Below are 26,033 nucleotides of genomic sequence, written 5' to 3' on the forward strand. Positions count from 1 at the left end.
TTAAATATTTTAATCCCAGCTGTCTCAGAGCTCTCGTACCTGGCTGCATGCTTACACCATTATCCAAGACATCCATGACCCCTAAACATCTGCTTGGAGATGTTTTTGTTAACTGTTTTATTGTACGTTTTACCTCTGTATTTACTTTCTAAAAAGCACCATTGTATGAACATGTTTTTTACTGTGGTTATTTACTATACCATAGTACAACCACAGTACTTTAAAGATTTATTCATGGAATCTAAGGACTTCTGTCCTGTTGTCGTGTTTAATTAGGTTTAAACAGATTTTGGATGCACCACACTATATCTATCATTTAACAAGACAAGCACGTGCCCTTCTCAGCCCTCAAATGCACTTGCATGCAGAGCAAATGCTCGACAGTTAATGTGAGTTCCCCTTTCCCCTCTGCCAGGTGTCAGTGGTCCATCTGCTAAAGACCGTACGACTGCTGAGACTGCTGCGCCTACTGCAGAAGATGGACCGTTACTCCCAGCACAGTACGGTGGTGCTGACCCTGCTCATGTCCATGTTTGCACTGCTGGCCCACTGGATGGCCTGCATCTGGTACATCATCGGCAAGAAGGAGGTGGAGAGCAACGCAGACACCTGGGATATAGGTGAGACTAGCACAAAAAATTAACTCATTGACTCACAGACTGAAAGAAAGCATGTATGTGTGAGAGAAAACCAACCTAGGCTCACTGGAAAGCAAGCTTCTACCCATGCAAAACTCCAAAAACTTACCTATACATACAATTAACGGCAGAGAGCTCGGGTACAAGTCCAATGAACACTAGTCATGACACTAAATGAAAAAGCTCAAATACAAGCTAAAATGTTATGGTTGCTTCAAAGGATGCAATCTTATCTCATGTTTGCTTTTGTATTGGTTATACAGTAGGTTCAGTGTAGGGATTAGTGTAGTTGGTACATTATTTTGCATTTCACATTTCACATTAGAACATAGATAACATAACATAAAACAGAGAAATTTTTATTTTTTTTTACATTTTTATCCACTAAATGAGCTCATTTCAAATTTGATGCCTGCTACAGTTCTCAAAAAAAGGGGCAAACAAATGGCTGAAAAAGCAAGATTTTTTTAGATGTCTTAGAGAGGCAGAGTCTCTCAGAAGTAAAGATGGGCAAAGCTGTGAATGAGTGCGTAAAAAGATTGTGGAATAGCTTAAAAACAATGTTCCTCAATGTCAAATTGCAAAGGCTTTGCAAATCTCATCATCTACAGTGCATAAAATCATCAAAAGATTCAGAGAAACTGGAGAACTCTCTGCGTAAGGGACAAAGCTGAAGACCTTTATTGGATGCCCCTGATCTTCGGGCCCTTAGACGACACTGCATCACTCTTTGGCATGATTGTGTCAATGACAGTAAACACAATCCGCTGTGCCATCTGCAGATGCCAACTAAAGCTCTACCATGCAAAAAGGAAGACACATGTGAACATGGTCCAGAAGCGCTGTCGTGTCCTGTGGGCCAAGACTCATTTAAAATGGACTGTTTCAAAGTGGAAAAGTGTTCTATGGTCAGATGAGTCCAAATTTGACATTCTTGTTGATAATCACAGATGTCCTCCGGGGTAAAGAGCAGGGAAACCTTCCAGCGTGTTATCAGCGTTCAGTTCAAAAGCCAGCATCTCTGATGGTATGGGGGTGCATGGGTGCATACGTGCATACGATATGAGCAGCTTGCATGTTTTGGAAGGCACTATGAATGCTGAAAGGTATATAAAGGATTTAGAGCAACATATGCTCCCCTCCAGATGACGTCTATTTCAGGGAGGGCCTTGTGTATTTCAGCAGGACAATGCAAAACCACATACTGCAGCTATTACAACAGCATGGCTTCTGCAGTCCAGATCTTTCAAATATAGTGAAAAATACGTCAAAGACGATCACAAACTCTTCAGCAGCTGGAAACCTATAACAGGCAAGAATCGGACCAAATTCCAACACCAAAACTCCAGAAACTCATAACCTTGATCCCCAGACGTCTTCACACTGTTTTGAAAAGAAGAAGAGATGCTACACCATGGTAAACATGCCCCCATCCTAACTATTTTGAGACCTGTAGCAGGCATTAAATTTGAAATGAGCTCATTGTGTGCATAAAATTGTAACATTTCTCAGTTTAAACATTTGTTATCTATGTTCTATTGTGAATAAAATATTGGCTCATGTGATTTGAAGTCTTTTAGTTTTCATTTTATTCAAATTTTAAAAAACGTCCCAACATTTCCGGAATTTGGGTTGAATATAATGTTTAAAACTTGTTTTCTTGATTTACAGCGAATACCATATTTTACTATGCCTAATATTGATCTAGCTTACTGCAGTGTGCAATAAATGTCTCATAGTAGCCATCGAGCGGCGAATATTTTATTTTTATATATATATATATATATAAAATAATATAGCCAAATGCGGGTAGATTTCAGCTGTGGTGGGTAAGACAGCCACTCCCACGGGTGGAATATAATTTCAGCCTACAGCCTAATCAAAGGTAGCCAAGCTTGTTGTAGCACAAAATTACAATTCAATCACAATTCGTTATCGATAAATGTGTGGTTAGTGAAGGTGGGATAGGCAGAATAGCACTGAATGACACAGAACAGACGCGTGCGCACAATCAGATCTCCATGCGCCTGAATAGTCAAATACACACAAACACAGATGTCAAAATGCCCATCGTGTGGAGTATCTCGCGTGAATACAGTCGATTATGGCTTAAGTGTACGTAAACAGGTCGGTAAAAACTGGTTATGTGTCAGTATATTACATACATTCATTCAGCAGCCCGATTAAATACCTGTCTGTCATTAATGTTAATCAAACAACAAAAGATGTTAAAGAAATGTCAAATAGCCTAAACCTACTTTATCTAAAAAAAAAAAGAGTTAAAATTTATCATATTATGGTCATATTACCCACCCCTTGCCCACCCGTACATACCAGCAGATATACCATGTAGCCCTAGTCTTGATTTTGGTGGTCAATGTGCATTTGAAAGTTTGAAAGGGTTTTAAATCTAGCTAATCGAGTAAAATGACTCAAAAAAAAAAAAAATTTTAGCATGTCAAAGTCAACTTTAATCATATAAAATGTAATTTCCAATCATTAAAACTGTGGCCACTGAAAATGCTGAGTGGCTAGTAACTTTGGAGAAACAACTAGCCACAATGTGGAAGCGGCGATTGCGGCATAATAAAAGCTTTGCTGCTCTCAAGCCGTGTGTCGCACTCATCTATCATTAGCAATCTCTCCAGTGGCCTCTTTTCTGCTCGCACAGCACTCGGCCCTGCTCTGCTTCATACTACAGTAACGTTAATAATAATCTCACCCATGAACATGATTGCCCGAGTCCCATCCTGATAAGAATGACATATTGTGCCTTTAAAGGGTACATAACACACACAGTTTCCACCAATCTCATGTTAATCTTGAGTACCTATAGAGTAGTATTGCATCCTTCATATCTTCGAAAAATCTTTAGTTTTATCATATTTATAAAAGATCTATACGCTGTACTGACTTCTTTGCGAAAAACATCAGTATACATAAAAAGTGAACAAAAATGTTTGTGTTGTTTACATTATGTGCACTTGTGTGCCGAATGGCAACGAAACACAGACATTTGATGCAGTATTACTCACCACCTGTGGTTCTCACTCCTGACTGTGATCTATCGCTGGGACTGTCAACCGATCTGCAAATCCAGCGTTGAACCGGGACTTGTTTACAAAACATTCGTCACAGAAATTCCAGGAACAAACAAACATACATGCACAACTCTGTTGCTGCCCGGGAAAAACAAGGTGCATCCACTGTTCCCTTAACGCTGGGTTCTTTGGGAAGCTGAAAAAACACAAAAGCAGACTTCTTTAGTGACATTGTTGAAAAATCTCTCGGCTTCCGTATGCCGAACAAAGCACGTTGATAGGTGTTCTCTTGCTCTCGTCTGTTTCCATACAAGGAATTTCGCCCTTTACGACGTGATACAGGGCCATACTCAAAAAAAAACATTCCGAAACTTATCTGAATCCAGAAGGAGTGTATTTGACACAGAAATACTCTGTCATACGTCCAACTCGTGTTTTGAAACTTTGGCCATGTTAAGCATGAGAATGCAACTCTTTAACAGTATAAATAAGTCAGAATGCATGAAATATCATAAGAACCCCCTTTAACCTTCGCCACTCACTAAACAGAATTATGACTTATGTTCACGTGTTTCAGATAAATCTGAACATTCTTGTAGCACAAGTCCCTGGTTGTTTCACTTTGAAAGTGTTGTAAATGCCACCACTGGCACGTTTTTCCAGAGAGCCTGGGTTGGATAAAACACTAATAGTAGCTAATAAATGTCATAATTTACTCACCCTCATGTCTAAACCTGTATGATTTTCTGTCTCATGTGGAACACAAAAGAAGATATTTGTCCATACAATAAAAGTCAAAAACAACATTGGACCCAACTGACTTTTTTTTTTTTTATGGATAAAAAACACTTTTTGCTTTAAACATAAGAAAGTTTGAAGCGACATGAGGGTGAGTAAATGACTTTTCATTTTGAGATCTATCAACAGATCTATCTATCTGAAGAACTATCCCTTTAATTTTTGAATTATTGAACCGAAGCAATCATGCAGCAGTGTGTTAATTGATTCAACACAAGTCTGGCTCTTCAGTTTCATTTCAGTTTGTAATGGATTTGTTAAAGTTGCATTATGGACATGATATGAATGGATTTAATCTGATGCGTTCAGAGCAAGACAGAGAGAGAGAGAGTGATAAAGACATCAAATGATAATGGAAAGCAGAATTTATAGTTACAGAAGAAGCGCGATAAGCCTTGACACTGTTAGATGGTGTTATAGACAGTGATAGTGGAGGAGGAAGATGGGAAGAATGCACTAGGGACAGCAAGCAGCCGAGTGAGTGAACGGCAAACAAACCAGTCACCCAGACGTCGTGCCGCGGGCCTCTCTCCATCTTTACTGCAGGAGGGGCTGTAATTAGGCCCAGTGTGCTGCTCTGTAGTCCATAATGACGGATCGCTGTAAAAAAAAAAGTACCAGTGTTCCCACCGCCTGATCCCAGATCTGTATTGATGGAAAGTTGCTGCTTCCCCTCAGCATCCGACCACTGACCCCCGGCCTGCTCTGATGGGCAGTTACTATAGCAACACTGGGTTGGAATCTCCTCTCTGGTACCCTGATTTAGATAGTGTGGTATGTGAGAAATGATGGGTCGCTCTTTATCAGCAAACACAAGGATTGTTTCATGAAGAAGGCAAAGTGTTTGATGAATTGCCTTGGTGTAAATTGGTTTGAGGGTCACAAGATGTTCCTTCTGCTTTTCATGTAACCAGTTTATGTACGCAAGTCTGTCTTTACAAAAATGTACAAACCTGATAGATTGAAATACTTTGGTGCAGAATGATTGTTATTCATGGTGTTTACATTGTGCAGTACCTGTCAAAAGTTTGAAAACATTACAGTCTTTTAATATATTTTTGACTTATTCACCAAGGCTGCATTTATTTAATCAAAAATACAGAAAAAAAAAAAAAACAGTAATATTTTGAAATATTATTAAAGGTGCCATCGAATTGAAAATTGAATTTACCTCGGCATAGTTGAATAACAAGAGTTCAGTACATGTAAATGACATACAGTGAGTCTCAAACACCGTTGTTTCCTCCTTATATAAATCTCATTTGTTTAAAAGACCTCTGAAGAACAGGCGAATCTCAACATAACACCGACTGTTACGTAACAGTTGGGATCATTAATATGTACGCCCCCAATATTTGCATATGCCAGCCCATGATTGAGGCATTACACAAGGGCAGCCAGTATTAACATCTGGATCTGTGCACAGCTGAATCATCAGACTAGGTAAGCAAGCAAGGACAACAGCGAAAAATGGCAGATGGAGCGATAATAACTGACATGATCCATGATAACATGATATTTTTAGTGATATTTGTAAATTGTCTTTCTAAATGTTTTGTTAGCATGTTAGCTAATGTACTGTTAAATGTGGTTAAAGTTACCATCGTTTCTTACTGTATTCACGGAGACAAGAGCCATCGCTATTTTCATTATTTAACACTTGCAGCCTGTATAATGCATAAACACAACTTCATTCTTTATAAATCTCTCCAACAGTGTAGCATTAGCTGTTAGCCACGGAGCACTATCAAACTCATTCAGAATCAATGTAAACATCCAAATAAACACAATACTTACGCGATTAGACATGCTGCATGATGAACACTTTATAAAGATCCATTTTGAGGGTTATATTAGCTCTTTGAACTTTGTTTATTCAGTGATAGAGTCGAGAGCTCGGGAGGGGGCGGAGAGCGCGCGATTTAAAGGGGCCGCAGCCTGAATCGGCGCATTTCTAATTATGCCTCAAAATAGGCAGTTAAAAAATTTAATTTAAAAAAATCGATGGGGTATTTTGAGCTGCAACTTCACAGACACATTCAGGGGACACCTTAGACATATTACATCTTGTGAAAAAAGTTCGATGGCACCTTTAAAATTTAAATAATTTTTTTCTATTTTAATCAATTTAAAAATGTAGTTTATTCATGTGATGACAAAGCTGACATTTCTTCATCATTACTTCAGTCTTCAGTGTCACATGATCCTTCAGAAATCATTCTAATATGCTGATTTGGTGCTCAACAAACGTTTCTGTTTTGAATAAGAAACAGTTTGTTCCTTATTCAAAAATATAACACAAGTTGTATGGACTACTTTAATGGTACTTTTATGATCCCTCTTTGTCCTTTTTCACTAAAACAACCCTGAAACGAGTCACTGTATGGTATTCATTGTATGCAAAAGAGTAGTGTGGACATTCTGCAAAATAGCTATTTTTGTGTTCCACGCAAGAAAGTAAGTCATACAGGTAAATAATGACAGAAATTTCCTTTTTAAGATAAAACCATTTCCTTTAGCTGATGTGTCATTGCAGTGAGCGCTAATTTTCCACCATATGGAAACTGATACACAAACACATTTTAGTGTGAGTTTTTTTAATTACATCTAACACTTCCTCCTTTGTCTCGCTCTCTAAGGTTGGCTGCATGAGCTCGGGAAGCGGTTGGAGTCTCCATATGAGGAGGTGGGCATGGAAGCGGTCAACAGAACGCTGAGCAGTGGACCGTCTTTGCGGAGCATCTACATTGCAGCGCTGTACTTCACCCTCAGCAGCCTGACCAGCGTGGGCTTCGGAAACGTCTCTGCCAACACAGACGCAGAGAAGATCTTCTCCATCTGCACCATGCTTATTGGAGGTGTGTGTGTGTGTTTGCAGAAAGGTTGAAGTTTAGGGGATATTTTTAAATATATTTTTGGAGGTAGAACAAATTTGGATTATCATTAGGATCCAAAAACTGGAGGCTGTATGTGTCTGCTGCTTATTTAGAAACTAAAAATGAGGTTGAATCACTGTTAGTTTGTAAAAGACAATAGAGTTGTATTGGAAAAAAGTTAGTTGTAGATATTTGTATAAAAGTGTGTATAAAAAGATTTGTATAAAACTGTATATTTACAAAAAGTAAACAAGAAAATAAATAAAAATGTCAATTAAAAACGTACAATAATACGCAACATCAATGTCTGCATAACCGCATGCATTTACATATGTTCGTCTGTCATTAAATAGAATGATATGAGGTCACGCCAGCTGTTCGCATTAAAATTCATGGCCTTTATTTTGTGAAATGTCACCATTCGCCATGGGGCAGTATTGCTCCCTTCCCAAACATACAATAATACTCAATTACACACCCCAACACATATATACACATTCAGTCACCACCTGTGTATTACCAGAGATCTTAGAGAGACAAGAGCCTCTAAAATAAATAAATAGGTTGTATTTTTACAGAAATGGAAAGGATTCATGGTGATCACTTTGTCATCTACAGAACTCAATAACAAAAGTAATTTTACTATCTTTTTATAAACATTTTCTTTTAAATCAAGCTTGATTTATTTTATTTTATCATGGACAATGAACATTAATTATTGTTTGCAAGCTGCATGATTTAAAAAAAACAATTTTGTTTTGAATTGACATTCAAGTTTTATGTACATTCATGTATGTGTAGGGTTGGGAATCGAATACTTAAGGTCAGGAATCAGGTACTTGTTATAAAATTAAAAATCTGAGTCCTTTTTGTGCATTTTAACATGACTTTAAACCATTCAAGCGCTTCAAACCATTCACACACATCCAAAGTAACATGCGCACAGAAATTCGCCTCTCATACTGAATAGTGCGCAATACTGAGTTTTCTTCTGCATGTTTTTGCACTTGAACGGACAAATACAAACAAAAATATGTCAAAATATCCTCGTAAACACAGTCGGTTGTGTCTTTAAGTGAATGTAATGGTTGACAAAGAAAACGCATGTGTAACAGTATATTGGATCCGTGTAGCAGCCTAATATTCCTGCTTCCGTCTCTATAATAATGTTAATCAAACAACAAAAGACAAAGGTGTTGTTGACCAAATAACTTATGTAATTATATGTGACCCGTCACGGAAACCAGGGACACAAGTCGGCAGCACAACTTTCGAGCAAAATGAGAAAGAAGCATTTTTTTTTTTCAAAATTGGTGATTTTCGTTTTTTTGCAGAATCTGTTAGTTGAGATCATGAAGAAGCCTTTCTGTGTTTGAGATAGCAGTATTGGTATATTTAAAAGCGTACATTTTGAGGTTGAAATCGGCTTGTTTTTCGGCGATTCTAGCACGCAGTAGGGGCGTGTTATTGTCTGTGTGTATTTCCATACTGGAAAGCGTGGCTACTTATTATGCAGCGCTCTGGCCGGCTCTAGCTGATATCAAAATTCAATGAAGAACTGTGGCCGTTACACCGGAAATGTTTTGAAGTACTTATTCGACAAGCCGGATGCTTATGAACAAGCGCTCACTGATTCTGAAGACGATCTGAGCGACGATGAAAGCGGCATAATAAGACATTACCTCTCTGGAGTTGGGTAACACGGCGGCGCATTTTGAAGGATTTTTTTCAAATTGCAGCAAAACAGACTTAAAATACTGCGTCATTTATTGTCATAGAGACATAAGTAATATATCAATTGACATAGAATGTATAGAATGTCTTCTTTTATTTGTGTACACTCAGAGTAAAAACACAATGTTGTGCTTTTTGTAAAATAAAGAAAACTAACATGATGCGTGATCTCTCATCTCCCTCTGAACGAAGTCCAATCTGATAGTTCTCAGAAAATGAACTGTAACTTAGTGAATACTAATCATAAAAAAATTATACTTATGTCTGAAAAAACGTTGAAATGTGAGGTTTTAAATCGTGTAAGTCAAATCGAAAACAAACATTCTGTGTTAATGTAATCTGTATGAAAAGAGAGCCATGTCAGAAGTCTGAGATTCAGCTCATTATCCGCTAATGCGGCCACGCCCACGGAGCCAGCGCTATTCAGACACAAATTCAGTCAATACATGCAACATCGTCTCAATCGTGTATTTATTGTCTTGAAAAGTGTTTTGAATAGCCATAGTTGGCGATCTCTTTCCTCTGTTAGTCCAGTTAGTTCCTGGATTGCCTATTCTTCTTTAACAGGCTTCTCAGCTGAGAAAATTTCATTTCATGATTATAGTGACCAAAATGATCACGGTTATCACAGAATCCTGTTCAAAAAGTAAATTCACCAAGTTTCATATGGAAAACCAGCAAATAACAAATAAAATTAGCATCAATATGTACTTTTTCTTTACATAAACATTAAAATAATAACATTAAAAATGATGGGCAGATTTTAAAGGAGTGTCTTTCAACATGTTATCTACAATGCACAAGTTCAAATAGAGTTTTGACAAAAAAAAAGTAAAATGTTTCAGCCTCTAAATCATTTTTATAAAAGTCAAAAAAGATAAATTACTGACATTTACAATACACATTAACCTTTATTATTAATAGTATGCGGTCCATGCAGCTTTACAGGGGGTATGGCTTATCTAAATGAGATGTAAATGAGCCCTATTGTCACTCCCAGCAGGTGAGAACTGCAACTTTAGAGGCGTTTTTCTCCCTATAGAGCTTTCTTGAGTGCCTACCTTCAAATGGCTACAACTTCTCCAAACATTATCAGATTTCCATGTGTCACACATTGTTGGAAAGCTTGGAGACTACACTTTCAGAATCTGTGAATAACTCAAAATGCCCCAGAACCGACTTGTGTCCCTACTTTCCGTGACTGGTCACATATTTGTAATGTATATTTTATTCATAAAGTGGTGTTATTTTACAGTTTTGATTTACAGTTTCTGTACTTGAATACCTGAAAATCTTAAAACACTTTTTATTTCAATCATATCTTTGTTCAGCTGTATTTATCTGTGTGATTGTGAATTTTTTATTTTTTCCTTTTTAAATTACTGTGTTTTTACTTGTCTTTAATAATGTTTGAAATTGATATTAGTTAGGCTAGTTGTTTTTGCTTTGGGATTTTTTTAACCATAAGCAAAAGTTCCTTGTTTAAGTGTTCTTTAGCCTGTAGATTTTTGTTTATGGTATTCAGCCACAATTAAATGTTTCGCAATAAGACTTAAAATAAATGTGAGTGATATCTTAATTTTTTTCCCTTATTGGAATTGAAATTAGGAATCAATGAGAATTGATAAACAGAATCAGAATCGTTAAAATTCAAACAATATGCGTGTCTCGTTATATCTTTGGCAGCATTGATGCACGCTCTGGTCTTCGGCAACGTGACAGCCATAATCCAACGCATGTACTCACGATGGTCCTCTTACCACACGCGCACTAAAGACCTGAAGGATTTCATCCGTGTGCACCACCTACCCCAGAGCCTCAAACAGCGAATGCTGGAGTACTTCCAGACCACCTGGTCCGTCAACAACGGCATTGACTCCAACGAGGTAAACCCCACGCTTCAGAGGGTATTACACAGCACAACTGAATCATTTGACGATGCGGAATTCCTTGCAGCTGGACTATGCGAGATGTGCCAACTTTACAAGAATACAGTGTGCTTCCCTTCTGCATTCTAGTGTTTTATACAGTTGAACATATTGGGACAGAACATTAAACTTTTAAAGTGGCCTCTTCAGGCTTTAGATTAAGTCTTTATTGTTAATCTATTGTTTTCAACCCCTATAAATTGTTTTTATCCCCTTAAAAAATTATAAATGGTCTGATAGACCAAAAAGTTGACCAGTATTTTTTATTTTTTTTTACCAATATTCTCACATTAATTGGTTATCAGTGCTTTAATATTAATGGCATCTTTGGTTTCATGTATTGTATGGATAAACTTTCAAAATAACAGCTATTCATTATCTAGATAGAAATGTGAGATGATTATGATAATGATAATGATGTTAATAATAATAATTAATACATTTTTATTTGTTAATTTGTATTAGTAACTTGATTAGTAACAGCTATTATAAAACATTATACATTTAAATATATAAATTATTGTTGTCCATAATGAATATTTTATTTACTTTTTACACATCAAGAAGTCACTTCCTATCTGCTAATGAGTAACAGAAATCTCCTATAAATAATTATAGATAAGCTGATAGACTGATAGACCGATAAAATGCTGGTTCAATAGATCAGTATTCAAACAATATTTGGTTACCAGTTCTTAAGAATTAGGTCACCAATAAATACCATAATTTGATTAATGTATTGTTTGTATAATTGTCTTATAAACTTATTAAATAACTTATAAATTAAATAAAATTCATTACGTAGTGAGAAATGTGTATCTTAAATGGTTAGTTCACCCAAAAATGAGAATTGTGTCATTAATTACACCCATCAGTGGTTCGGAGCATGTATCAAACTGCCAAAGTCACGTGAACCATTGAAATTTCGAAACATTATGAAACACTTATGACGTAACGAAGCCTCATTTACTGAAATCACGTGACTTTGGCAGTTTGATACACGCTCCGAACCACTGATTTGAAACAAAAGATTCGTAAAGCTTCGAAGCTTCATGAAGCAGTGTTTTGAAATCTGCCAGATATTGTTGAATAAAGTCGTTATTTTGTCTTTTTTGGCGCACAAAAAGTATTCTCGTCACTTCATAAGATTAAGGTTGAACCACTGTACTCACAAGAACTGTTTTAAATACGTCTTTAGTACCTTTCTGGGCATTTGAAAGTGTTAATTGACTCTTCGCCGGGAGTTTGATTGACAAGCGATCTAACCAATCATAACGCCGAATCTGCCATTTTGTCCGACAAAGCAGTCAGGAGTCAGAAGATTAACCTTGGTGGACTTGAACTTGAAAAATGGTGTGTACTGACATCTTTCCGCGTTTGAAACAACATTCCTTCTCATGTTCATTCATGTTTATTTGATGCTATAAAATAACTTGTAGGAAGAGATGATCGGTTCACGAGCTGCTTGAACTGAGGCACTACAGCAATCTGTCACGACACATTAAAGAGCCACAAAATGATTTTTATTGTTCAAATTTCTTAAAAAAATTACACAGTTTGAAAGCTAGGACTTTGTTTAATATCATAAGTAACCTGCTCTGTCTTGTCTCTTTGCTCCGTGATGTATTTTTCACTCTGTGTGGTGTGACAGCGCCATGGCTTGTCGGACAAAGCAACAGTAACTAAGGGGGGCGGGTCTTTGCAAAGGGTCAATTGTCTTGCTGGCAATGGAGGCCTCACTGAGCCATCGGATTTTATCAAAAATATCTTAATTTGTGTTCCGAAGATGAATGAAGGTCTTACGGGTGTGGAACAACATGAGGTAATTAATGAGTAATTAATGACAACATTTTCATTTTTGGGTGAAATAAATATTTAATAGTATATTAGATATTCTATAATATTATTGTAATTTTCATGCAATAATATTAATTCTATAATTAATTTCAATAACCATATTCACATACCATTTTATTTACATGGTACTCCAACATGAAAGAAAACCATGATATCAAGTCCAAACCTACATTTTTATACTATGGTACTGTAAGTGATATAATAATAATGAAGTAACATACTAAAGCCGGGAGCAAAGGAACAGCTAAAGCAAGTATAATTTAGATAGACAGTTGGACACTTGAGGAGGGGACAACTGCGTGCGCTCCGTCCTTGAGCCCGGGACTTTATTCCAGAGTCAAGAGAGAAAGCGGGAAAAAATGAGATGAAATCTAAACACCTTGCTAAATCACAGATTTATGAATAATAGATGGTGAGGCTGATGGCCGGAGAGCAGGAGACAGATAGCGAGAGATAAAGAGGGACGTATGTGCTGTGAGTGAAGGGGAGAGTGACAGATGCCATTCAGTCAGGCTGAAGGATGGTTGCATATATGGATGGATGAGCAGAGCAGATGAAGGGTGGCGGAGGGCAGGAATGAGGCATGGCCGGAATACTTCCAGTTTCAGTTTTAAGGGTGGAAACTCATAAAGTGGCATGCTTACTGATTTTAGTGCCAGTTTAATGAATGTAATGTGCTGTTTCGAAAGTTTTCTTCTGTTAACTACTCCCTTTCTTTTCTTAGTTTTCTCTTTTTATTTTTATTATCCTTTTTCTTTATTCTTTTTTGCTTGTTCTGTTTCTTATTCCTTTTCTCTTTTCTTTTTCTCTCTTTCCTATGCACTCTCCCCAGCTCTTGAGAGACTTTCCAGATGAGTTGCGTTCGGACATCGCAATGCATCTGAATAAAGAGATCCTAGAACTTTCCGTCTTCTCCTCTCTGAGTCGTGGATGTCTCCGCTCTCTCTCCTTGCACATTAAGACGACGTTTTGCGCACCGGGCGAGTATCTTCTTCGGCAGGGAGATGCTCTACAGGCTCTTTTCTTTGTCTGCTCTGGCTCCATGGAGGTGCTGAAGGACAGCATGGTGTTAGCCATCCTCGGTCAGTTTACACAAACACAAATATTACACACAGTCACACAGCTCAAAAGGCTCAGTGTAGTTTTGGCATGAAGAGAAAAATTACTGCCTCTCATTAAGTGACGACTTTAGGGCCCATGTGTTCCTACAGTTGCCAACAAAAACTGCACTCTGTGATTGGTCACTCTCTCTGTGAGGCTTCACACACACAGCAGGCTCATAGGACAGTGGACCTAATGTGTGAAAAAAATATAATCCCCATCATCCTGTTAGGTCCTGCCTGTGTGTGTGTGTGGGCGCGCATGTGTGTGGTTGTGTGTTTGTTAATATCACCTTATGAGTTCTGACAGGAAAAGAACACACACTATCTTTTTCATCTTTCCCTCACACACTCTATCCACCCTGCTGACAAAGGAAGGTCTCTCTGACATTGAGTTCTCAAGAAGGTTCAGTTTTTTGTGTTTACATACGCATGTGCTTTTTATACAGTATGTTTTTGTGCTGCTAATAGAGCTGTTTGTAGTCCCACGGTGCTAAAATGCTGAACAAATTAGCATTTTCGAGCCACGACTTCCTTTGGGAGTTTCTAATGGGTTTTAATAATAGTGGTTTTCGATTTATGTGTAAAATAAGGTCTCTGGTTAACATTACTTGGAGACAATTTTATTTTTTTGTTCTATTATATAAATTTTTCATAGTTAGAGACTCATAGGGGAACCCATGCTGGATAAGCTATCCACTTTAGCCTACATATTGACATACTGACTGAACACTCCTGTAACTCCCAAGTGATATATGACAAAATATTCATGTGATTTGCATCTTCTTGTTTGTTTGTGTGCTTCTGTGTGACACGTCCAGGTAAAGGTGACTTGATTGGTGCCAACATGTCAGTTGATGACCGCGTCATAAAGACAAACGCTGATGTGAAGGCACTGACGTACTGTGACCTGCAGTGCATTAATCTGAGGGGTCTCTATGAGGTGCTCGACCTGTATCCTGAATACTCCCACCGTTTTGTGCAGGACATCACGCACGACCTCACCTATAACCTGAGAGAGGGACAAGAGAGCCATGTAAGTCATCACATGACCACTGTGTTTCGTATAATTTTCACTGATTCACTAATTTATTATTTGTGGTTGCCTAAACTAGGGATGTGCAAGGCTAGTCAACTAATCGAATAAAACTATACAGCTTCTGCTAGTCGACTTGGTCGTTTTTTTTTTTTTTTTTCTTCTCACATTTAATGTTTTGCTTTATATTTTGTACAACCGCTACATTTAAATTATTATTAATGTTATGATACATTTTAAAATTAATATTATTCTGAAAAGTGTCTATCTGGAGCGGAAAACAAAATCATTTCATTTTACCTCAGATATTGCATGCGTTCGTTTTCTCTGTGGCGCTTGCAGCAGGTTCAGAGAAAAGTCTACTTGGAAGATGAGCAAGGTGAGGGAGTATTTTGAAAGACTACACAAATCTTTTCCGTTTTCTTCTGTCATGTCAAACTAGTATGTAAAAATTAAGCTTGTTTATAGTATGGTATGAAATTTTATATTGGATTAAAAGAGTAACATTATGAATGAAACTTACTTGGCATGTGAACAGCCGCTATATCAACAACCTAATGAAGAGAATACGCTTAAATAATGTATAATTGTCAGTATACGGCAAGTACGTGCTATTGCTTAAGAAACGCTTAAGGCGAGACACCCCAGGTGAATAGGGTAAAAAAAAATTAACTAACAGATATCACCATACTTCCACAGCTGATTGATTACATGAAAAATTGTAAAAAAAAAAATGTATTACAAGTTTTCTGAAAAGTTATGTTTAAATGAGGCATTATCTAATTAAATATTCACTACATATTTGCATACATTTCTAGAACAAATATCTGAATATTGGATGAAGTCAAAATTCTCGTTTAATTTTTTTGACATATTAAATTCAAAGTTTTACAGTGGGAATTTTGGATATCTATTTTTATCACTCCATTAACAAGCAAAAAATATCAACAACCAAATTTTTTTAGGAATAAAATGTTGAATAAAATCAGGCAAATATCAACAAATATCTCTGTAAAAACCTTCAGAATATAGATAGGAATGAAACTAATGTTTGGTGTATATGAGTTCTGCTGAAGTGGAGATTTCTGACTCAGAGCAGGAGCAAAAACTCATTTTGAGAAAATGGCCTTTAAAGATATTTACTGTAATTGAAATCTACAGACGCAAATAGATAAAGTGCTATAAAAAATACACTTAAAAGTGTATTTTGAATGTTCTCTTTCCACCAGTCTGAAAAAACACTTTATAAAAAGCCAAAAAGCGTAAAATCTCAAAATTGATAGGTGCATTTTGACAGGTGTTTTTGCCTGTAGTGTCCCCCCTTAAAGCTGCATTTATATATTTATATAAATTTACAAAAATTATATAATGAGAATATACAACATGAATCCATATTCCAAACCTTGTTTTTGTCTTATCCGGAATCATTATGGTACACTTATAATAAGTGTTTATATTCTGACTATTTCAGACTGGACTGGTAGGACTCGCCGCAGAGTATCACAGTAACTGTTCTTTTTTGTGTCCACCAATGTACATTTTTTACCTTGCAATCAATTCATGATAGATAGATAGATACATACATACATACATTGATTGATTGATTGATTGATTGATTGATTGATTGATTGATTGATTGATTGATTGATTGTGTGTTTGAATGTACATTACTGTGCAAAAGTTTGGGGTGAGTTCACCCCTATTCTTTTATTAATAGAAAGCTCAAAAGAACAACTTCTACTTGAAATAGAAATCTTTTGTAACATTATAAATGTCTGTATTGTCACTTTTGATCAATTTAATGTATTCTTGCTGAATAAAATATTAATTTCTTAAAAAAAGTAGTCTTACTGACCACAAACTTTTGAGTGGTAGGTGTATGCTTACATATAGCCATATGTCTCACTTTCCAGGTCATATCCAGGATGTCCAGTAAGTCCATGGACACACAGGTGCGTCTTCTCCTCAGCTGTCAATCATTCCGCACTTATCCACTAACAGTGCTGTGTTGACTATAATAGCTTGGGGCTCATTTCCCTAACAATGATCTACCTCCCGCCTCATTTGCCTAATGAGGGAAGCTAAGAACACTACAGCTCTGAAACAGCAGGGAGAGAGAACGAAAAATTGATGATGATGGTGATGATCATCTTCCCCATTCCCTGTCCTTCCATGCCTGAAGCAGTAATCAGGGAGGGAGCGGCGTAAGAGGAAGGGGAGCGGCGCGTTTAGGGGCGAGGGAGGGGTAAAAGGAGGAGGGGGGCGGTTATTGAAGTGCCGGATGACTGACTGCTTTGGGAAACTGCCGCTCTTTCAATTACAGTGTGAGGGAGCCTCAATTATTCAACAGGGAAAATGACCAAATTATTCTACGAAATGTGTAATTAATCAGGTATATATAGAACAAGAGAGGGAGAGCAAGATTAAAAGAGAGATAGATGGGGAATACCCCTCACGTTTATTCGGTCTCTTTGCTGTGTTTTACCTTACTTGACTTTTCTGACACCTTTCAGTGGACTGACATTTAAAGTGTTCTATAAATGGAGATTGTTATTTCCAGCCAACATCATTTCAGAGTTTCACTGTGTAATTGGCAATGCGCGTGAGAACCGTGAGGTGTAAAGCACAGTAAAAACCCATTACAATGACTATTATTGAGCGGATTCAGTCAAGCCTTTAGGGTTTGTTCTGTGACATAATCACTCTCACTCGTATGACTTGGGGGTCATAGATCATTATATTATCAAAGCTGCCTGGCCAGCTGTTTTTAATGTGTTAAGGTAAGTCTTCCTGGGTTATTGCTAGCAAGGTCAAAGTTCAAGTGTTAAGACCGCTACCATTACATGAGTTTTACCTGAGGACATTCTCTTTGTTGTGTTTCTGCTGTTTCATAGCTTTTGTCTAATTGGTCCTTGAGGGAAAGTGTGTAGGCTGTTTCAGCAGAATGTCTCTCTCTCTCTCCCTCTGTGTGTGTATGTGTGTGTGTGTGTGTGTGTGTGTGTGTGTGCATGCCCCATTGGTACCCACATTGAAGTCCTATTGAAAAACATCTGTTTACTTGTCCATTCTCTGACTAAGCTGTGCGCTGCACTTAAGCTTGCTGTTTTTCAGTGCATTGTTTATGTATTTTATGTGATTATTTATTTATTTAATTTCTTGTTATTTTTTTTTTTGCATCAATTAAACATCTTGCAGATTTATATTCATTGATCATGACTGCTAATGCTGACTTTTTGCGAATCAGCTGTAGCCAATAATCAATTTTAAAATTTAAGATATGGTAATATTGATACTACATTATGCTTATAATGATTCCAATTAATAATAATATTAAAAATAATGTACAGTATTTATAATAATATTTAAATAAACATAATTAATTTAATGTTAATTATTTCATGCACTGTTCCATACAAACAGAAGAGAAAGTTTTCTCTCTTTTTATTTAGATACACAATAAATGTGAATTAAATAATTAAGGTTTTTGTGGAACAAGTCTCTCCCAAGCAAAATGGAACAAGTCTCTAAAGCCCACCAGGGCTTCAATTATTTGATCAAAACCCAGTAAAAACAGTAATATTGTGAAATATTAGGACCGCCCCCTAATAGTTGACTAGAAGAGGCTTAGTCGACCAAAAAATGTATTAGTCGGTTAGTCGCAGAAAAAAAAACTTGTGGCGAAGTTACGCAGTCCATAAGGGACAGATCTTTACTGGCGGGTCCTTGTGGTAATTACAGTATTTCGGGTAGGAAAACCTCAAATATGGCTTACCATTTGAAACCTTTAAGTAGCAACTTAACATGGCTGCTCACTTTAACCTTAAACTAGATAAATGTGTGCTATTACAGTATTAGACGCATATCCAAGTGTTTATGTGGGGTGTGGAAGCTAAAGTATAGCACGCTTACTGCATGACATGGAGGCGCCGTGCGATCACTTGCATTTTTTCCTGATAACAGCTTAAACAACTTAAAATACTCTGTAATTTTTGGTCACACATCATAGAATATCATTCGAAACTGTAAAGGGGTGTACTTTTATTTGTGTAAACTCACAATGACAAGAAAATGTTGTGCCTTTGTAAAATAAAGAAAACAAACAGGATGCGCTTTCCGCCGTCTCGGTCTCCCTGAACTGGAGCCCGTCACAAAAATGAACTGAAACTCAGCATATAGGCTACATAACTCACAGACATGAGAAATATAATAATATAGTAATATAGTAATAACTGAGCACCAAATCACCATATTAGAATTTGACTGTCTGTGTTTGTATCATTGCGGTAATATACAGTGCACAGCATAAATGAGTACACCTCCTTTGAAACTTCTAAAAGTCAGCAGTTACTCAATAACTTAGAAGACATGTTAGGGTTCTTTAGAGAGATAATGTTCCAGCAAGTCTGCTTAATCAAATACCAAAGAAGCATGTCAAAATTATTCAGGAAAATAAGATTTTCTTATCAAGATGATTAAAATGTTGTCTAGTAAAAATTGTGTACACCCTCCTAAAAGTTACTAAATAAAACTAAATAAAAATTTGCTGGTGTAAGTTTAAGGCAATATTTGATCAACAGGTAAGTATTTTGAACCAAAACATTTAAAGAGAAGTAATTTCCTCATTCTCTGCATTGTTGGGCATTTTTTCAAAATGACAATGAGGGTATGCATTCTCCCGAGGTGAAAAACCTTCTGTGGACTGTAACACAGTTCGTATGTATGGGAAGGAGGCGACGGGAACCGGCGAACGTTCAACAAAACTTTAATATATAAATAAACAAATACAAAACGGAAGTAATGCCGGCAGACCCTTGCGGATGTCTGCCGGCCACACAAACATCATAAAACATAAAATAAAGTCCAGGCCTGGTCCTCTCTCGTCCTTCACTGTCGTCGCTCCTCCTTTTATGCTCCCGGAGCTCCTCCGTTAGAGACTCAAGGCCGGTGCGCCTCCCAGGTGGGGCACATTAACTCTCACGCCGTTCCCTCACGGCTCTCGCCCGCCCTGGTCAACACATGGACATGTATTGCACTCAATCTTTACACTCTTGAGCACCTGTGGGGGATTCTGTAGAGACGAGTTGAGCAACACTCCCCATTAAAGATCAGGGCATTTAAGGAGCTCATCTTCCAGAAGTTAAACAGAACAGATGTGACAATTTTTATATTCAAAATTATGGAGGGCATACTAAGTGCTAGAATATTATACATTTGTTGAATTAAATCTAGGGTTTACTCATTTCTGCAATCCTTAATTTAAACAAAATTGGCTAATTTACTTATTTTATGGCTATTAATGACATATATTTCTCGGTTTTTATTATGTATATGTTTAATACATTTTAGTTTTGCCATCTTTTCATGAATTGTATTATTGATCATAAAGAAAATACATCTTTTGTATTTGTTCAGAGTGGGTGTACTTATTTATGCTGTGCACTGTGGTTAATGTTAGTTTTATGTTCTGAACAACAACAACAACAGCAAAAAAAAAAACTTAAAGTGAATCAAATCAAACCTGCAATAATTAAATATACTTTATGTATTTAATCTCACTTTATTAACCAATGTCTTTGCTGCTGACCTTCAATGACACTAAAGGCATATGCAAAAAAGGGGGCGAGGCCTGGTTGAGTTGAGTTAGTAGTGTGTTGAAACCCACGGTTGTGGTAAGGGGCGTGACATTTCAGAAAAACGCTCAAAGCAGTTGATCAATTACAACACACTGGTCCAGCTGTTTAATCACAGCACACTGTGCTTTTTGGAAGAAGGGGCTTCATCGAAACAGGAACTAAACAGAGCATTTTTTGAAAAATCAAGAATGAAAGCCTATTCTAGTTGACCACAAAAACAAATTCAAGACTTTGTAAAAGGGCATAATAGGTCCCCTTTTAAATGCATTCTTTCTAAGTAAACTTGCCTTGCCTTTTCTGAGTGCACATTTAGATAATTATTTGCTAGTTCAATGATTGAGGAGGAGATGGCAAGGGAAATGTGGGGCCTAAATAAAAATGATTTAAATGCCAAGTAAATGCCCCAAATGACTGTTTAAGAAGAAATTCTCTCTGGAATGAGCAAGTACTGTCACATTAACTAGATGTCCTTTCATCTACTTGTTTCGTTATTAATAATGGAAAGTCATTCTTTTTCTCGTTGAGTCATCCAAGGTTAGTCATCCAAATTTCATCTGGCCTGACATGACCTCAGCGCAATCTCTTCTGTCCAATCACAGATGGAAGGGAGGGGAAATGGAGACGTGATCCAGTGCTATCCACCAATAGCTGAGCATCAAGACGAGGGAGATGATGATGATGATGATGATGAAGATGATCAGATACATTATCTCAGTGGTGGAACCAAACAGAAAATGCACATGCAGAAAAACGATCACCAAACCAACAAAAAGCTCCAGTTTCAGCATACAACAGTTACAAAGCCTGACCTTGCAAATCTCAGCCCAAGGTGTGTACACGCCTACACATGCATGTATTTAAAAAGCATTAAAAGATACAGCATTTTAATAGACATTTGCTCACTGGTGCATGAAGGACCTTGTGAGAACAGTAAAGTGGATTTCTGTTTGTGTGTGTTCAGGGTTGTGGACGGCACAGAGGACAGTGATGGTACAGAAAATTCCCACACGTTTATATTTTCCTCCAATCATCAGCACACTGTCAGTGGTGCAACTAATACCACAGCCACCACAGCAGGTTTGTGAGTGTGTGTAAATGTGTGTGCTGGCAGAGGCTGGATAAGTTGTTGTGGCGTCTTTTGTCTTTATACCAGTATTTCAAGGCTGACGCACAATAAAGGATAACACCATTTCCAGTATTTATTAATGATAATGTTTTGTTTATCTCCTTAAAGAAATTCAAAGAAAGTCACCCATATCTACTTTTGTTTTAGATCTGACACAGATGTCCAAGCTGTTCTTTCCCTCTTAAATATCATTCACGCTCACGGATATTCATTGTTTCTCGTATGTATTTTGACCAATCCTGTAAAATTGAATACTACTGCCTTTAGCTTTATTTTTTCCATGCACAAAAGGTTAACCCTGGGTCGTTCTAAACCCTGGGTAAATGGAATCCAGGATTATCTTGCTTCACTTTTCACACTGCTCATAATTTACCTGGGGTTAACAATCAATCCTAAGTATTCATAAACTGATGTTTCACATTGCACATTCTTAAACCCTGGGTTAACGTTCTTATTTGCATATGTGCAGTGTCAGTGTCATTGATTGGAAAAAACGCAGGACGCGACCTGTTTACATAGCTCTAGCATTGCGCATCCTCATATTGCCGGCTGTACTATCAAGTTTATGCTGAATTTGACTATAAAGGGACCAGAGGTATAAAGAGTACCTGAAAACCATACTTGAGTAAAAGTACTGATACCTTACATCGAAAATGACTCCACTACAAGTTACCAATTCCAATACGACTTGAGTAAAAGTCTTAAAGTATCTGATTTTAACAGTACTTAAGTATTTTACTTATGCTGAATGTAGGCTCAGAGATGCACTAGTTCTCAACACCTGAGAGACATGGCAGTGAAAATAAGAAACAATTGAATTATAAGATGACAAAGCAAGTTTATTTTCTAAAATCAAAATAAAACTCAATGTTGCAATAAATCAAGGTCGACACAACAACCTTTCATCTGCAGTCTTGACAGTCTTGTCAATATAGCGGATAAATAAAACAATGTTAGGTAAAATTTAATAGTCTACTGTATGTGCTGGTTTGAGCCTTATCACCAGCTGCAGTCATTTCCTCATCTAATAAATCACACCTGAGATCAGAAACTACCTGGTAATGCACTCACATTCAGTTTTAAAGTAAAGTAGCCTTGTTGACACGTTTTGGGGGAGTGAAGGTAAAATGCACAAGATATAGTACCTTCAATGCACTTAGATGGCGATATCGCTTCCTTATATCAGAAACAAACTGCTGCAGAAAAAGTTAAGTGCCATGAAAAATGTAATTTGTAATTGCATTACTCATCACAAATGTAGTGGAGTAAAAAGTACACTTACTTGCTGCCAATATCTTTGATACTCAGTACAACTACAAAGTAGCCAAAAAGATACTTAAGTACAGTAACTAATGACATTTACTCCAGTACTTTACACGTCCGAAAGAGACTATTTTGGACTATAAAGGTAAGAATGAAACAGTCTCTTCACTCAAATTGTCATGTTTTCTGTCAGCATTTGACATTTTTCCCATCAAACACTGAATTTACTGTTTATATACAATACACAGTGTTTCTGTGACTGTCCAAAGCAGGTAAATATGAGTATGTGATTGGTGTTTGTTGCTAGGCGTCTAGACATCGTTTCACACTGTCCAAGTTTGGCACTGCAATGCGGGGTTAACACAGCAAAAGTGGTGCTAATCCTGCTCCGGAGCAGGGTTTCATAACCCCGGGTGAAACGCAGTGCTAAACCCACTTCTCCAGTAAATTACAGATGTGAAATGGTCCTTTACCCAGGGTTAAAAGCAATGTTTAGAATGACGATAATTCAGGGTTAAGTGCAATATGAAAACCCCTAAAGGTGTCATGTAGCTTCATTAGACTGTTATTTATCATTTTTAGACCTGATTTGATTCATTGTGTATTTTCATATGAAAAAGCAGCTTAGAAATTCTGCAAAATACCTTCTTTTTTTGTTTCATGGAAAAAAGAAAATCATACCGGTTTTGAAAGACATGAGAGTGAGTAAATGGTGACTGGAAATGGTGACAGAATTTTCATTTTTGTGGTGAACTCTTCCTCGAAGTCTTTATAAATTAGTTTTTACTGGATTTTCTGTCATTGTGAGGCAGTTGGACATAACTGTTTGTTTTTTCGCTACAGATTTAGCAGCTAAATCGGAGGACACCAGAGGACAGCTACACTACCTTAACCAAGAGGTAAATCATTTTTCTATTTAATCTCTGGCAGTCATATTTTGTCTTTTTTTTTTTTTTTTTGCTGTGTAATTTAATGGTAGGTCTGCATTTAAATTTTATTTAGAAAAGGCTTCCCATGAACTGTAGGTTTTAAGGCTAATAACCCTGCGCTAAATGTGAGTACTGACAGATCGAAACCAGCCCAGCTCAGGTGAGCTCCTGGTGCCAGGTACGCACAAGCCATATGGCAGGCTGCTGTGAGAGAGGAGAAGGGGATGTTATTCAAACACTAGAGGACATAAAACTCATTAGAAGAGGAAAGTGGGGCTGGCCCCATGTTGATGATAGAGAATATTCCAACAGTCCAGAGTTCCACAATGCCCTTGAACCCACCACATGTGGTTTCCCACGTATCGCACATGTACATGATTCTGTGTAATTCTTGTTTAACACGCCCATTTTGCCATCATTGCCTACATCCAGCAAAGATTGAAGTGTGATTTTCACAAAACTGTATTTTGCTTTTTCCAAAAAAGGACACCAAATAGCCAAATGTTTAAAATGTTTAAGTACAATTTACCTTGATATTTGAATTCAAAAGTTTTCACCCCTCGGCTCTCAATGCATCGTGTTTCCTTCTGGAGCATCAGTGAATGTTTGAACCTTTTTTAATAGTTGAGTTTGAGTCCCTCAATTGTCCTCGGTGTGAAAAGATGAATCTCAAAATCCTGGAAAGGGTTCAAATATGCAAAAAATATGCAAAAAATCCTTGAAAACTGAAGAATCTGCAGGAGCTGGAGGAAGAACAGAGCTCAGTTTAACTGCTCATGACAAACAAAAGACTCATGAACAACCATCACAAAACATAAAAACAGTCGTGGATGATCAGGTACCCACACACAGTATTGAGAATCAATGGTTCACATACTTATGAATGGGGTTATTTTAATAAATTCAGCTATTGTTTTGTCTTGTGAACTAAATGCAAACATCTTTTATGTAAAATATCTTACTCAGAAAAGTACTAAACAAAAAATAACATGCATTTTTTATTATCCCTCTTATTTTATTAAAATAATTCTAATTTTCACAGATTCTGAAAGGGGTTCACATACTTTTTCATGCCACTGTATATATGAACAAAGGTCTTATGGGTTTGGAACGACATGAGGGTGAGTATTAATGACAGAAATTTCATTTTGGGATGAACTAACCTCTTAACATTAACTGAATATTAATGTTTAATAAAAATCCATCAGGACATGAAAGATTTACTGTCAGTCTGGCTTTTAATTTAGATTTTAATGTATTTTTCCATGTTTTGCCCCAGTGAAATATATTCTCAAAATCCTTATTTAATCATTTAATTAACGCTGCAGTTCTTATTGCATAAAAACTACAGATCGGACCCCGACAGAGAACTGTATTTCTGCTGAGTATTGGCATGGATATAAATCCATGTGACAACCCAGTCTTGATTGTCAGCCCACGGCTTTGACATGAGGCTTTTGACAGGTAATGTCGTGAGAGGGACACCCTGCTGCTGTGACTCTTCCTCATTTTTTCCCTCTCTGTCTCTCTCTTGTATCTCACTATATATTTTTGACAGCTGGCCTCTCAGCAGGATTTTGTTGTAATCCATGCTTGATTCAGTCCACCAAGAGGACGAGGGCTCTCTTCCTGTTGTCCCTTCCTGTTGTCTTGTACCTCCCCGCCTCTGATGGCATTTATGGATCATTACCCAATTACCCTCATTATTGGGTATTATCATTTGTTGGCACGATTCTGAGGGTGGCTGCCAAATCAGTGTCCATCTGAATCTGGATCATCTGTGCTGTGTTCTAGACCGTCACGAATATTATTATTCTGAGCTAACCATAAGTACAGGGGATGTGTACAGAGGACACACAGCACAAAAAGATACACAGAAAGAGTAATTATGGGAATCCAAATTGAATTTAGTGAGCTGTGGTACTTCATGATAACTGTAAGTGTTAGTGCTTTTCTAGAAAAATCAATTGGAGACAACATAATTCTCAGTATGGTGGCTTTATGAATGGAAGTTGCTTTTCAGGTATTAGACCTAATCAACATTTTGATCATTTTAATTGGACTAGCCTGAAAA

At 37.1% G+C, this 26,033-nt stretch overlaps 1 protein-coding gene across 1 annotated transcript in view; it reads left to right on the top strand.

The window, feature by feature from the left end:
* Positions 1–26,033, top strand: part of kcnh8 (potassium voltage-gated channel, subfamily H (eag-related), member 8) — a 78,302-nt gene that overhangs the window by 46,590 nt on the left and 5,679 nt on the right. The window contains exons 7-15 of the mRNA XM_067361640.1: positions 416–620; positions 7,117–7,335; positions 10,774–10,973; positions 13,705–13,954; positions 14,794–15,008; positions 16,922–16,960; positions 21,241–21,470; positions 21,603–21,718; positions 23,811–23,929. Coding sequence (XP_067217741.1) covers positions 416–620; positions 7,117–7,335; positions 10,774–10,973; positions 13,705–13,954; positions 14,794–15,008; positions 16,922–16,960; positions 21,241–21,470; positions 21,603–21,718; positions 23,811–23,929 — 1,593 coding nt within the window. The remainder of the gene's footprint in view (positions 1–415; positions 621–7,116; positions 7,336–10,773; positions 10,974–13,704; positions 13,955–14,793; positions 15,009–16,921; positions 16,961–21,240; positions 21,471–21,602; positions 21,719–23,810; positions 23,930–26,033) is intronic.

This window comes from Chanodichthys erythropterus, chromosome 15 (genome assembly GCF_024489055.1).
Source record: "Chanodichthys erythropterus isolate Z2021 chromosome 15, ASM2448905v1, whole genome shotgun sequence".
Taxonomy (NCBI): domain Eukaryota; kingdom Metazoa; phylum Chordata; class Actinopteri; order Cypriniformes; family Xenocyprididae; genus Chanodichthys; species Chanodichthys erythropterus.